Raw genomic sequence first — 15,659 nt, forward strand, 5'->3', positions numbered from 1 at the left:
CGTACTAAATAACAAGTGACGGATCAGACACTTACCAGGAAAAAAAAAAAAAAAAAAAAAAAGTATGATATATATAGTTGACCAGGCTTTCTCTTAAAGGGACGTCCGTTTACAGACATGTTATATGGTGTCTTAAGTATCTTATATAGTGTCTTGCACAACTTATATAGTGTCATATATAAACTGCCACGAACAAGTTAATAAGCGTAAATTAAAAAAGTTGTTCAAGACACTGTATAAGCTGCCCCACCGTTTAAGAGAAAGCCTGGCTGATTGTCGTGTGTTTTATTTAGATTTTTTCTTCTGTCGCGTTGGAGAGCTTGTTTTCTCTGCGCGTTGGAAACTAAGCCAGGAGAATGAAGCTGTGAGAATCTATGGTCAATGCAATAAAACAAAGAGTCACCTAATCCAGGTTGTTGGGTTGAAAATTGAAAAGGACCCCGCTTGTTCTTTTCTAATGGTAATGTGAACAAGTTGATATTGCGTGTACCAAGCAACACCCGCGTTTGAGTTTGTAGACTGTCCTGTGCTCTAAATTTTAATAATATGGATTGATTGGAACAAGTATATTAGAAAACGCGGAACGCTTAGAAAAGGTTTTACGCCGGCCTGTGAACTCAAATGTTGACAAAACTTTGCGCTGTTGCAACAATCTGGTAATTGTTTCAGGCTAAACTCACCTACCAATTTATCTTCCAATGTCTTAGACATGAACATTCTTGAGAGAAATCAGGTCTACTTTGGCGGAATAATCCATCTCCTTAATATTGTTTAATTTGGATGGAGTTGACAAGTCCATCCAGTTTAATATGAAGTCAATCTGTTCACATCCAACTACTTGTTTTCCCATTTCCTAGAAGTCAAAAGAGTACTCGTTAACAGCTAACTAACTGGGCAGGGGAGGTATTTTCCTAGTCAAGAAAGTTGATTGATTTCTAGGTGACCTTGTTTTTTTAAATGAATTTGTGTAAACCAATGTACCTGACCTTCGCAGAAGAAAGCCCAATGCACCAAACCATGATCAGGCCGCGTAAAAGATTCTGTTAGCATTATTTTTTCAATGAAATTCATTTTCAGATTTCTAAAATATACCGTGTTGACTTACCAACCAAGGCATCCATGGTGTGCTTGGTTCATACCCTTTCAACTTCATCCAATACGATAGCCATTATTTAGTCATCCCTCCTTTCAACTTGAGATCTAAAGCATTTCTTGGAATGTATCGATGTCTTCATTTCTTGGTCATTATGAAGTTTTAATTGTATCTCATAATACGAAAACAGAGGAGAAAAAACATTTCTTACTTTTACAGGTTACAAAGAAATGGGACCAGCCATCATCACGGAGCTTGACTGAAATATAGTTGATCTTCCAATCACTCTAGGTACATTTTGAAGAATTAGTTCATCTTGAGTTTTCTTTGTAGTATCAGTTTTATCATGTTCACCTGATCTTTAACTGTGATATCTGTTTTTTTCACTTAAATATATATAATTCTCAGAATCAGGATATCATTTCATTTTGCTAATTCATAATTCCCTTTGAGTGAAATATCTTTAAAGTTATACATATAAGTCCTTTTAACTGACTGAATAAAATAATTCTATCTCTGGTCTGCTTTGATTGTTTTCTTGATTTTTTCCATCAGTTTAAAGTTTTTTAAAACTTTTTTTCTATTTCTGTTCTCAGATTTGGTTAGAGCATTGTTGTAACTCTCTTCCAACTTCTACTTGGTGGAATTGTTACCTGTACCAATATTACATTGTCTGAGATCATGGAGGATAATCCTAGTTATCTTAAGGAAAACTTTAATGCTTTGTTGGAGGAAATGAATAAGTTGAAAGATTTGATGAAGGATTCGGCAAAAACTGGGGAACAACGAATGGACACGTGGTCGAAAAATGTAAAAGAGAGAGAACTCGAGTTTGAAGTAATTCAGAAGGAGTTCAGGGACATGCCTCCTGAAAGTATATATTCATCTCTCAGTAAGATCAAAGCGAGGAAGAAGCTTAACAAGAAAGTGCTTGAAACTTACAAGCTTGTGAAAGTTTTAAGAGAAATGGCTGATGAAATCTCACAAACAATGGAAACATTTATAAGTAAAGTGGCAACAGAAAAGGCACTGCGATTTTCTCCCTGGCAGCTTAGGAAGTATACAGATTTCCAAACTGAAATAGGTTCCGGTGGGTTTGGTGTTGTTTATGCAGGCAAGTTGCCTAATGGTGTGAAAATCGCTGTTAAGAAACTAAGAGAGGACCTGATGATGGATGACATTGAAAATCAGTTCATGGCTGAAGTAAGAACAATGAACACAAGTTATCATCGAAACTTAGTTAAACTCTATGGGTTTTGCTTTTGTGGTGAATTGAAAGCACTAGTGTACGAGTATATGGAGAATGGATCTTTCGATATGGTTTTATTTGACAACCACCTGAATTTACCATGGAGAAAGTTACATCGAGTTGCAATTGAGACAGCCAAAGCGATTTCTTATTTGCACGATAATTGCCATGAAGAGCGAATAATTCATCGTGACATAAAAGCGGGTAATGTGCTCCTTGACTCAAAATGTACTGCTAAGGTGTCTGATTTTGGATTGGCTAAGCTTTGTAACAGAGACAAAACTCACCTCACAATCACCGGACTCAGAGAGATGCGTGGTTACGATGCCCCAGAGGTTCGTATGGACATGCCAAGGATAACTTATAAATGTGATACTTTTAGTTTCGGCATTATGCTCTTTGAGATTTTGAGTAGGACGATTTGTGATGTCCGAAATTCATTCCCACGACAAGTTTGGGAGAAGTTCAAGAATGGTAACCTAGATGAAGTGGTTACAAAGTGCGGCATTGGGGAGAAGGATAAAGGAAGTGCAAAGACAGTCTGTATCATTGCATTCTGGTGTATACAGTACCTGCCGGCGACAAGACCTTCCATGAGCATTGTGGTGAAGGCTCTTGAGGGGGATATAATATTTACGCCACCTCCCAATCCATTCGAGCCGTCAAGCATCCCTGCAAGTGCATGCATTTCCAGAGCTAGATAGTTCCACAACAACACGTACGATGACCAACAAGGGGCATACATCACGGATGGCATTATCATAAGCACTCGAATGGCTCACTTTTTCAAAATTGTTATTTTGAATTTTGTTCCTTGTGTCAGTGTTATTTTATTTTCACTGTGATTCTAGTTCCTTTCGGTTGCTTTTTGTTACTTACATCAGAAGGTACTTGTTTGGGGTTTCATTTATATACTCGATGATTCTATTACTTTAGTTTTCATAGTTCATACATCTTGGGTACCTACATCTTTAGTGTTATAGTTGAAGCACCCGGTGGTATGCATTATTATGAGATAAGCCTCGCTATGCACATTGTGTATTCGAGGTGGCCTGAACATGTGGACGAGGGGCACTATCACATTATGAATGCAGCCCTGTTCCCATTAGAAAACGCGTAGTTTGTCCGAACAGTAAAGTTCATCTAGGAACCCTCTTAAGTGGGTATGAATTATGATCGGACAAAGAAAGACGACAATTTATATCATGTAAAATATCTAATTATTTCAAAACTTAACGAAACTGATGATGATCGAATCAATTTTCTGTTCAAATGGTCTAACCAGGTTCAAGTGTTCAACCATGGATCTAACACGATAGACTGATTTACAAAATAAAAAGAACAGATACCTGATTTTTCATGTCCTTGTTTAGGCATTTAGTAATTGAGCATAAAAGAGAAGAGAGCATGCATACCAATTGATTTGATTGCACGGTACGAAAACATTTTGATCTAAATGATGTGCCTTGCAAGTTGCAACAAATGAGATGGGATAATTTCAAGTATAAACTATCAACAGTTTATTTGGAAACCAAATCGAGCCGTACAAATAGTTTTTTTCCTACTCCATTGTTGGTCCCCTTTTGGCAACACTGCTTTGCATAGCAGTCAGCAGCACCAATACTTACCCGCCATGTGCTATTGGAAAATGAACCAATCCATTTTACTTAGCTTTTTAATGATTCTTCTGCTCGATTGGCTTCTTGTGGTAACAAGTGAGGGACGACTTCACGATACAAAAATAGTTTGGATATCAATACAACCGCGGGGTATTTGATTGATGGAGCAGTGAGGAAAAGTTGTGAAAGCTTCTCAAAGATGAGATCCAATGTGTCTTCTTCTTGTTCACCAATATTTGGGAGCTAAATAGAGGGCAATGAAACATTAGTGAGTAGTATGTGGTTACAAGAGCCCACGTTTGGCCTCCAACATACATAAACCAGATATGGGCCAGGACACGACAAGACGTAAACACAACACCTGAGGAAGTGTCACGCCCAAAGCATAGATTTAAGTTGGAAGTGAATGGTTTGATCGGATTACTCTTTCCTAAATCGAATGCATGAACTGTCCCAAAGCAATATCATAACAAAAAACCATTGACAACCACGAGCTTGCCATTGAGGAAGAAGAATGAAAATTACTAGGGTACAACATGACGAAAGGCAGGTATTAGTAGAGAGATCCAGGATAAAATGCATGATATTTAACAGTGACTATAGGCCCCTCGAGAACGACCTTTCATCACGTCATGCTCAAGTCCTCAACACATAGTGCTTCTTCATCAGGAAGCCCTGGATCATGTTGTTGTATGCTCCTGCTGCATTAGGTTATCTTTCCACAGAGGATGCCTTCATGGCTGAAGGCCTGAAGCATTATTGGTACTATATATCACAAGGTCACTCATGTACACGTTCAATGTGGTGTGCAGGGGTCTGGTAAAATGTCTCGTTGAAGAAGATAACAAACAAATGATAAGTGGTAATCTACTCAAACTATTCTACTGTTAGCATGATTAAGCATACCTATCAGGAAGGAAACAGCGTAGCAGATAGCTTAGCTAGATATTGTATAAAATATCGGCGGTCTTAGTTATTACCACTGCACTTCTCCGACTTTATTGTTCCTTTGTATTATGATGATAGTATTGGAGGACGTGAGTAACTCTACCTAGATCAGTATAACCAAATTCCAGATTAGTGGCAAAAAACGAGAAAATTGAGCCTAATTGGTTTTCCCCACTGGTGGACAAAGGGAAGCACCTCAGTTCCATAAAAAGAAAAAAGAAAAAAAAGAAAAATGTTTTTGACGAATGAAGATGAATCCCGCCAAACCAAATTGTGTTCAGTTTTGTCTATCATCTATCAACTAAACAAGTTAGTGATGAAAGATGCCAAGGCTTGGCAGCTTGGCAGCAGAGCAGAGGTACTCACAATCTCACGTCATAATGGGAATTTCACTAAGAAACAAGAGATCTATCTTTGGACACCTTAATATGCAGAGATTACGGGCGCAAGGACAAAGCCTAAAATAATTTTTTTATTTCGGCATAAATCCCAAACCAGACCGTACTGACATCATCACTTTTTTTTTATAGTTTCGGCTCAAAGACACATTTTCAATTTTAATTTCACTATAAGTTCTATGTGAATTTAAATTTGCATATGAAAATATATATATTTACAAATTTACATGCAAATTTAAATTTACATATGTATATATTTTTTTCATATGCAAATTTAAATTTACATAGAACTTATGGCAAAATTAAAATTAAAATGAACTTAGAACAAAAATATTTGGGAAAATGGCTCTCAGCCCAATTACTTGTAATATTATAGCAAAACCGTAGACAGAGTTCCATAAGTTAACAATTATTTGTTGGTGCCTCATTCATTTAGGTCAACAATGGTGATGTATGTTGGGAGATTTCACTAGAAGGTCACACCTCAATCTAGCTACTTTCTATCCCAAATGATTTCAACTTGGAGATCACACCAAGGAAATCACCCACCCAAGACTTTGGTAGTTATCATAACAACCTCAACCAAGCAAAACCACTACTGTATCATCACAATTCATAGCAACAATAATAATGGAAGTAAATATACAAAGAGACACAAAGATTTAGGTGGTTCGGTAAATGTTACCTACATCCACACACAAGAGCCGAGTTTCCTTTATAACAAAGATTGGAGAGTTTACAAGAGATCAAGAATCAATAAGAAGAGGCCTCACTCAAACCCTAGCTCAATAGAGCTCCCACAATACCCTAGAAATGAATCTCTCAAAGTTGTCCTTCAAAACCCTAATCTATTACCTTTATATAGGTGTACATAGACAAAGGGAAGGAAAAAAAAATGGGCTTAGGCCGCATTACGGAGCATGGGCTGAAGGTGGCCATGTGGCCGAAGCCTCTTCATTAGAGCATGGCGGTAGGTGGCCTTGCGAGCCCTCTTCATCGAGCATGGATGGCGAGTGCGCTGTGGATGGATTTGTCGATCGCCCTCTTCATCAGGTTCAGGGGTCGAGAGTGGCATACGGACACCGGAGCAAAGCTCGACGGTTCCAACAACCCAACAATCTCCCACTTGGAACCCGAGATTCTTCATGCACATCACATCTCAATTGTAACAACTCAATCCAAATCCAATATACTAAGGAAAACACTTTCGGCCGTCCATCATGGTCTTCAAGCAAGAAGACCCACCGGGTTGAACACAACTTCAACTTCCGAAGAGGGTAACGGTCTTGGTCAACATATCCGCCGGATTCTCACTCCCTGGATCTTCTCAAGTGCCAAAACCTCATCCTCCAACAGAGATCGGATAAAATGATACAGGAGACCAATGTGCTTGGTCCTAGAATGAAAAGGCGGAATTCTTGGCAAGATGTATAGCACTCGACCGCCATCCGTGTAACACACTTCTCTCTTGCTTCATCCCAAGCTCTTCCATCAATCCTCAGAACGGATCATCTCTTTGCTTGCCTTTGTAGCGACCCACATACTACATACGTGGTAGACAAAGCAACAATCTTCAGAATCGAGAAATCAACTCATCTGCGGTAGCACTACCACTTGTAAAGACATAACCAAGAGTGCTTCTTCCGCGATCTACTTCTCCGCAAAATCGGCATCCACATACCCTTGCGGGTTCACAACACCCTTCCATAACATAGGCATTTCTCGTAGTACCTCTCGGATATCTCAATATCCACTTCACGGCTTCCCAATGTTGCTTGCGGGGATTAGACATAAATCATCGGCGGCTTTAATCGCTTGGGCTATATCCGGGACGTGTGCAAACCATGGCATACATAACACTTCCAATGGCGGTATGGTACCTTAGCCATGAAGTTTCTTTCCTCAACATCTTGGGAGAGTGTTCTTGGACAACTTGAAGTGGATCGCCAAAGGTGTGCAAACCGGTTTCAGACTACCCATGTTGAACATCTTCAATACTTTCTCAATATACTCACTGAGACAACTCCGAATAATACCTTTTCGCTTTATCTCTTCGATCCTCATCCCTAGAATCGTTTTACCGCACCCAAGTCCTTCATAGAGAACTCACTTGCTAACTTCTCTTTCAATCTCCCAATTTTCGACATATCGAACTTCGCTACTAACATATCATCAACATATAGCAACGGGATGCGTAAATGGAGTCGAACCTCTTCAAGTAGCAACAATGGTCGGTTGCACTTATAGTAGCCATTTCCTTGCATGAAGTTATCAAACTTCCGTACTAACGCTGGGGGCTTGTTTCAAACCATACAAGCTCTTTCGAGCTGCGATACCATATTCTCTTTACCCTTCTTGATGAAACCCTCCAGGTTCTTTGATATAAATTTTCTCAACTAGGTCACCATGGAGGAAGGCGTTTTAACATCCAACCGCTCAAGATATAAATCTTCCACGCAACAATACTCAACACCGACCGAATAGTATTCGGGCCACCACTGGGGAGAATATCTCGTGAAGTCAATGCACGCTTTGGCGAAAACCCTCGACTACTAGCCTTGCTTTTGTATCTCTGGGAACCATCATGTTCCTCTTTGACTCTAAACACCCATTTGTTACGTAGAGCCTTCTTGCCCGTGGGTAGTTTGGCTAACTCCCCCATGCGCCAAGAGATGGGGACTTCATCTCATCTTGCATAGCAAGCTCCCACTTGCTTGCATCACTCACCATCCAATGCTTCATCATAGCATTGGTGCTCGCCACCATCGATAAAGTAGCAAGTAATTCACATAGGTGGAGGGCGGATATCTCGAACTTCGGTACATGTGGCCCGGATGTCTTCCTTGGGGCATGAGGTGGAGATGGACTCGGTGGTGTAGTATCCTCATTATTCTCTCGAGTCACTACTATCGTCATCCTCGATGTGGGGGCTCCACTATACCACGACTTACATCGAAGTCTTCCAACTCAACATACTGCAGGCCGCTCTCTCGTACCCGATTCCTTGGTTCAGGCTTCATCTCGTCCTTGTACATCACCTTCTCATTAAACACAACATCTCTACTACGAATGATTTTCCGATTTTGATCATCCCAAAAACGATACCCAAAATCATCACCACCATAGCCAATGAAGGTGCACTTTAGTGACTTAGCATCAAGCTTGCTTCTAGCTTGGTCACTAATGTGGATATAGGACACACAACCAAACACCTTCAAATGGGAAAGGTTCACATCCTTCCCGCTCCCACACTTCCTCCGGAATCTTAAAATCCAAAGGCACCGATGGTCCTTTATTGATCGTAAGTCTTTGCATTGCTAACACTTTTCGCCTGGCGGGCAAGTAAGCCTCGCTAGTGTAATGCGATACACCTAGCTCTCTCGTTGTTCTATTCATCCGCTCTGCAACCCCATTCTGGCGAGGTGTCCCCGGCAAAGTCTTTTTCCATCTTGATGCCATTGTCAAGACAAGATTTTAAAACCCGAATCCTCATACTCTCAATCGTTGTCGGATCTCGCCTTCTTTTACTTTCAAGCTTGTCTCATTCTCAACCATGGCCTTCCAAGTCTTGAACACTTCAAATACTGCCGACTTGTGTCTCAAGAAATAGACCCACACTTTCCTAGTATGGTCATCAATGAAAGTCACAAAATATGACTTTCCGCCAAGTGAAGAGACATTAGTCGGCCCCGGACATCTCAGATGTATCAACTCAAGCCTTCTAGCTTTGAGTCGACCCATTCTCGAAAACTCACCCGCTACGCTTTCCAAATACAGTTCTTCGAAGTCAATTTCAGTCGACTGTAACTTTGGGAGTTTACCAGAAGAGTGAAGGATTTTCATTCCTTTCTCACTCATGTGACCAAGTCTGCGGTGCCAAACATTCGGATCCTCTTTGCCATGTGCCACGGCAATCGACTCACAACCATGTGCGATCATGTAGAGAGTACCATCTTTCTTACCATTTGCAACAATCAATGAACCTTCGAGACCTTCCAAGTATCACCAAGTAAAGATCAGAACAAATCCTTCACTTGCCAATTGCCCCACGTAAATCAAATTCTTCCTCAATCCGGGCGAACGGTTCCGACGTCCCTCAATAACCATGACGAGCCATTCATCTTGACATGCGTCGCCCCCTTGCCGACAATGTCACAAGGTTGGTCATCACCGAGAAAGACCGTTTCAAAGGTCACCGCCGGTGTAGTTCTCAAGGAACTCTCGATGTGAGGTAGCATGGAATGATCTTGGGAATCAAGTACCCAAGACTCTTCTTGTGCTCCAACGAACATATCAAAGCGTCATCTACCATCTCAACAACATTAGCTTCTTGATTCTTTTCTTGTTCTTATTAATGTTGTTGTTGTTTCTTGGTAGAGGCAATGGGGCTATAGTGGCGGCCTACCACAATTATAGCACACCACTTCACTTATGTCTCGAGGTTTGTGTTCAACGCTTTGCAATTGGGAGGCTTGAGATTTCGATCTCCCCCCTCCACTTTTCTTACTACGACTCGTTTGACTTTCTTCCCTACTTTCGCTCAATGCCGACCACGAAGTTGATCCCGAAGATGACGGACAATCTGTCTCGGATTTCCTCGGTTAGTACCATACAAACAACGTGCTCAAACTTCAACTTGGTCATTCCCCAGAGCCACTAATAGCGTCATAGTCGCCTTCCAACTTGGAGGCAATTGTCCAAGTATCGCCAAAGCTAGCACCTCATCACTAAATGTAATCTCAACCGACTCCAATTGGTCCTTAGTTTGGTTGAATTCATTTAGGTGATCCTTGAAGGAGGTCCCCTCCAACATTTTCATACTAAATAGCTTGGTGATCAAATAGACTTTGTTCGCGGCCGAGGGTTGTTCATACATCGTAGTAAGTGCCTCCATGAGAGACTTCGCCGTCTTCTCAGTCTTAATATTGAAGGCTACCGACTTCGAAAGACTCAATCGGATTGTGGCCAAGGCCTTTCTATCTTGCAAATCCCATTTATCTTGCGGAATCTCATCGGGCTTCTCACATATCAATGTTTCCATCAAATCCTTTTGATAGAGTACGTCCTCGATTTGCATCTTCCAATAGCCGAAGTTTGTTCCACAAACTTCTATCTTGTAGCTTTTTCCTTTTTCGGTCGTCATGACTTCCACTTGAACCAACACAACGGTGGAGACTCTCTCAGAGGAATTTCTTCAAACACCTAGCCTCAAATGCTAAAGGTGGAAACTTTCCTCACACACCTTGTTCCAATGATTCAAAACCGTGCTCTGATACCACTTGTTGGGAGATTTTACTAGAAGGTCACACCTCAATCTAGCTACTTTCTATCCCAAATGATTTCAACTTGGAGATCACACCAAGGAAATCACCCACCCAAGACTTTGGTAGTTATCACAACAACCTCAACCAAGCAAAACCACTACTGTATCATCACAATTCATAAAGAACAATAATAATGGAAGTAAATATGCAAAGAGACACAAAGATTTAGGTGGTTCGTAAATGTTACCTACATCCACACACAAGAGCCGAAGTTTCCTTTATAATAAAGATTGGAGAGTTTACAAGAGATCAAGAATCAATAAGAAGAGGCCTCACTCAAACCCTAGCTCAATAGAGCTCCCACAATACCCTAGAAATGAATCTCTCAAAGTTGTCTTCAAAACCCTAATCTATTACCTTTATATAGGTGTACATAGACAAGGGGGGAAAAAAAATGGGGGCTTGGGCATTGAGTATGGCATGAACATGAGCATGGCGCCTCTTCATTAGAGCATGATGCTGAAGGCCAGAAAGGAAGCCTTGGCGCCCTCTTCATTTAGAGCATGAGCGCGCCATAGTGTAGGGAATAGGCCCTCTTCATCGAGCATGAGCTGAGTGTGTCTTTGTGGATGAATAGCGATCGCGCCCTCTTCATCAGGTTCAGGGGTCGAGAGTGGCATACGGACACCGGAGCAAAGCTCGACGGTTCCAACAACTCAACAATGTATTAGCATTATATTACACATGGTTGCTTAAGATTCCTTTCTTTCACTTACTAAAATACTGACAAAGAAAACAAATATAGGATAAAGAGATCGAACTATTTCATAGCCTATTGTTACAATAATACCAATGCCTAACTAAAGAACTCGTAAAATAAGATAAAATTCGGCTTCAGTCTGTATCATCTCAAACCCATGTGAATTCTTAACTCAAACAGGTAAAATATGTCATGTTCAACTGGTGTCATATCAAGTTCAAAATGGATTGAGGTTAGCTCAAAACTTAAGCTTCGGAAAACCACGTGATAACATATGACCTGCACCAGTATTCGCTAACTTATTTCATCAATGAATACCTCTGGGATGTGATTTAATTCTCATCAGGTTAACTTTGACACAACCTTCCTGCACCTGGGTTTAGGCTTGGTAAATGGTAATGCAAAACATTATAGAGGAACAGAAAGTGATAATAAGATCCAGTAGTAATTATTTACAATGCTTTCTACTATTGAGTCATTACAAATAATATATAATTCTTAAATCAATAGTTGGTTAACCAACTATGCCAGAGCTCATTGTGATGAATATCTAATACATTTCCTAGCTTTTATAAAATCAGATAACAAGTTTTAAGTTCATTTACACAGTAACACAGTCCTATAGAGGAATAGATCTTTAGATAGCGGAAGGCTTGATAAGGAGTGCGAAGATGTAACTCCAAACCAGTTGGATAAGTCCACCTCATTAAAAGAAACTTTTTGCCCTCTAGGGAAGAAAATAAGTGTACTGGGAGGACCAATTCCAAGACAAAGGGGTGTGCTTTTGGGTGTGGCGGTGTGTATCATGTACGCATCTCATTAGTGAGTTGCTTCTTGGAATTTCTTAGCTTTGATACTTAATTTTCCACGTCTTCTTTCTGTCCCCGTGTAGACAACAAATCAGATTCCCCAATAAAAGAATACTGACCTTCTTCATATCGATTCAAGGTAGATTGCGACTCTCCAAGAGATCGGGAAGGGTTATTTTCCCAGAGTTGTTGGGATCAAGTTTGTTGAACTGGTTGCATATCAGCACTATATCCTTATCGTTAATCTTCCCCATTTCTTTGAGCTTGTATAGAACATATTCTGATTTACTGGAAACAGACAAGATATTTAGATCAGAAGTCAGTAATTCTGATTTACTACACAGATTAAGCCCTGCTCAGTATACAAAAAAATTGCAGACTGAAAAAACAAAAGGAAAAGAGAGTTGTTTTGTGACCAAGACTAAACAGAACAGTAAGATAAACTATAGGCAAATGTCACGGAGAAAGAGAAGACAAAAAGATCGAGCAAAAGTTTCTTCAATTTTTTGAAAAGTTTAGTAGCTGCGATTTTTGTTGAAAAGTGATTTCCTTCATGTTGTGATCTGTAGTAGGATCGTGTGACAAGATACAATTAGACCACTCCAGATTTTTACAGTGCGACCATAATTAAGTACGAGAATAAGGGATTGGCATATAAAAAGAATGCCTGTAGAGTAGTCTCATTACATTCACAACAAAGATTTGGAACAACTAAAGATTCAGTCAATGGTAACAATGCATCTAGCACAAGCCCTAAGCAAAAAAATCACCTAGCCTGACTAGTCTTGCCTCTGAATTGTCATACAGAGAGTATACAAGTAGATTTTCCAGCATGGGGATCCATCTGCTGATCCTAGACCCCCATGCATGTATTTTTCCATTGTAGGTTGTCAAGATTTTCATGTTTCACAATACACCTGTTCATTTCTCTCAGAAGCATCTCCAAATGGGTGGTCATTCATAAAGTTTACTTAGCCAATGAATACAATCATGAAAAACCCTCCCAGTGTTATCCTTTTATTCCTTTAAGGTCAGAATACAATAGTGTAGCTCGTTCTTGCAATACTCATTCTTGAATGCTAGAAGCTTACAATACTAGCATTACTTATGGACATTTTTAGTTCAGGCAGATGCTATATGTTAATATTGTAATCTTACAGTGCAGAAGAAGGTTAACATCAAGAAGAAAGATTTAAGATTCAATAATATTTTTAATTTTCTTCAGTACCAGAACTGGTGTATTAGTACGCACATATAGGTTCTTATGAGACCAGTATTTATGTAAGCTAAGTTGTCTTAAGCTCAAGCTCTGCTGCTTTAAGTAGAAACATATCTGTTTCCTCCAATTAAAGAATACTCAACCAAGTCTCCAAAAAAACAACCAACATATTAAACCTTTTAATCGAGATAGGAATTGAGTACACAGAATTCCAGCAATGTCTCAACTTGTTGGTTAACTGTTTTTGAAATGTTCAGGGAGAAAATTGTAAACAATTTTGACTGGAGATGAAAAGGGGGGTTATGATTCGTTACTAATTTCCAAAACCCCAATGGTGCTCAACTTCAGTTTGGAGAAGAGGACTATTCCGAGGATCTCAGTTATCAAAGTTTTAGTCTCAAATGGTCTTGTTAAGAAACCCACTCCCCTTCCTAGTGTATAGTTCTTTTTCATTATCAACAAATAAGGGGTTGTATTCCAAGCAAAATATGACATAGTGCATACTTTAATCATCACAAGTTGTACCAGACAGTTTACTTTTGTTTCTAACTAGTTACCTCTATATATGGCATAAGAAAATATTAGGTGGGAAAACTGCTCAACCACTTCGTATTACTATTGACATTTACAATCAGCATTGAGAAGAAGAACAAGAACAGCTTTTCCCAAACCATAAAAGGCGGCTGAGCGAATCTTGTTCCTCCATTAAGTTTGAACTTGGCCCTACGGCAACAAGTCATTTTAACAATTAAGTAAATATATAGTTGTTCTCAAAGATGTTAATCACACAGAGATCTAGTACCCTAAATATTTACCAAATTGTACAAGAATAAGCTCTCTAAGCATGCCTAATTGTACAACCAGCACATTCCACATGACTTAATTTCCAATTTCACATTTCCCCTTCAAAGATAACTAGTATCAAAATGCAACTCATACATACAAGAATCTACAAATGCATAGATACATGACTTAAAATGACTGATTGCTTATCTAAGAGCCATGAAATAAGTTAGAACTAACCTGATGAAACCATGGTTGTTGACATCAGCCGCTAGCAAATCCTGGACAGTGATTTCTCGCTGCAACACATACTTCATAATCCGTCTATGCCTTTTATCAATCCTTGCCTCTGCCAAATACAGAAATGCTCGGGCCACTGCCAGTGTAGAAAACAGAAGCCAGACTGAAGCAAATAATCTCCCCACCAATGTCTTGAAAGCCCTATCACCATAACCAACTGTAGTAACAGACATAACAGACAAATAAATTGCATCCACCCAATCTAAATCCTCCAAGAAATACAAAACCAATGACCCAATCCCAATACTCGTTACAACAACCCCAAGTGCCAATGCCACCTTCATTCTTATCCTCATTCTACCCTTTTGTACATCAAAAATATAATTCTTAGCCGAAAAGCCTCGACGATTCCCACCAACTTGAATACTAGTTAAAATCATATTTTCTTGTAAATCCAGTACATAATTCACAACCCCACTTAACAAAATATCTATAAACCCAAACCCAACCAACACAAAAACACAAGCAAACAACTTAGTCCCTGGTGTCAATGGTGCAATATCACCATACCCAATAGTACACATAGTAACAATACAAAAATAAAGAGCATCAATAACTGGATGTGTTTCAACACCTGAGAAATTATCTCTATTAAATGAGTATATCAAAACACCAAGTGCTAAATACAAGACTAGTAAAAACAATGCTTGCCTGATAACTGAAACTGATTCATTCTTTGGTTTATCGACTTGGTCGGGTGTGTTTTGTTTTAAGTCTTTCATTACTGCCATAGCTGGGGCAGTCTTGGAACGGTGCAAATAACTAGTCTTTTTAGGACCACCATGTCCATGCAATGTTTTTGGCACACTAGAACTTCTTTCAAGAAAAGGGTCTTTGATTTCTTCAGAGATAAGTTGTTCATCTTGGGTGGGAGTTGGAGTGTTGGAGATAAAAGCTTGTGCTTCCATAAAAAGTTTAACTGAAAACAATACTATTTGTGGCCAAGTACCATGTTTATTGGATACGTTAAACTCAAAACCAATAATTGTACTTTAACAGGTACGTTATTACCATGTCAAGACACGTGCATTTTTAGTATTTCGCGATCATTTTTTCCGAAAAACAAATTTTAGATACTATGGAATGTAGATAGAGAACTTGTTATCTATCCAGCTAACGTTAATCACTAGGAGCACACATTGAGAAACAAATAAAAAGAGGATCTCAAATGTCTGAGGAGATGGGCATTTCGAAATACCAGTTAAAATTGACGATAT

The 15,659-nt window shown here is 39.5% G+C and overlaps 2 protein-coding genes across 2 annotated transcripts; one reads left to right on the plus strand and one right to left on the minus strand.

Moving 5' to 3' along the window:
* The first annotated feature begins 595 nt into the window (after positions 1–595).
* Positions 596–3,272, plus strand: LOC147481137 (rust resistance kinase Lr10-like). Its single transcript, XM_086581522.1, has 2 exons — positions 596–1,384; positions 1,690–3,272. The coding sequence occupies exon 2, from the start codon at positions 1,775–1,777 to the stop codon at positions 3,044–3,046; it is 1,272 nt and encodes a 423-aa protein (XP_086437648.1). The 5' UTR covers positions 596–1,384; positions 1,690–1,774; the 3' UTR covers positions 3,047–3,272.
* Positions 3,273–11,757: 8,485 nt separating this feature from the next.
* LOC147481138 (two-pore potassium channel 5-like) lies at positions 11,758–15,563 on the minus strand. The gene is made up of 2 exons (XM_086576317.1): positions 14,383–15,563; positions 11,758–12,428 (listed from the first exon to the last, which is right to left on the minus strand). Exons 1-2 carry the CDS (start codon positions 15,348–15,350, stop codon positions 12,275–12,277), a joined length of 1,122 nt encoding a protein of 373 aa, XP_086432443.1. The 5' UTR covers positions 15,351–15,563; the 3' UTR covers positions 11,758–12,274.
* Positions 15,564–15,659: the final 96 nt, after the last annotated feature.

This window comes from Coptis chinensis, chromosome 8, assembly GCF_015680905.1.
Source record: "Coptis chinensis isolate HL-2020 chromosome 8, ASM1568090v1, whole genome shotgun sequence".
Lineage (NCBI taxonomy): Eukaryota > Viridiplantae > Streptophyta > Magnoliopsida > Ranunculales > Ranunculaceae > Coptis > Coptis chinensis.

What these genes read in the sequence shown, in the direction of transcription:
- LOC147481137 (XM_086581522.1), top strand. Translation starts at nt 1,775, where the DNA reads ATGGAGGATAATCCTAGTTATCTTAAGGAAAACTTTAATGCTTTGTTG.
- LOC147481138 (XM_086576317.1), bottom strand. Translation starts at nt 15,350, where the DNA reads ATGGAAGCACAAGCTTTTATCTCCAACACTCCAACTCCCACCCAAGAT. An exon ending in AACAACCATGGTTTCATCAG is followed by an intron (nt 12,429 to 14,382) that starts GTTAGTTCTAAC and finishes GTCTGTTTCCAG; the next exon opens with TAAATCAGAATATGTTCTAT.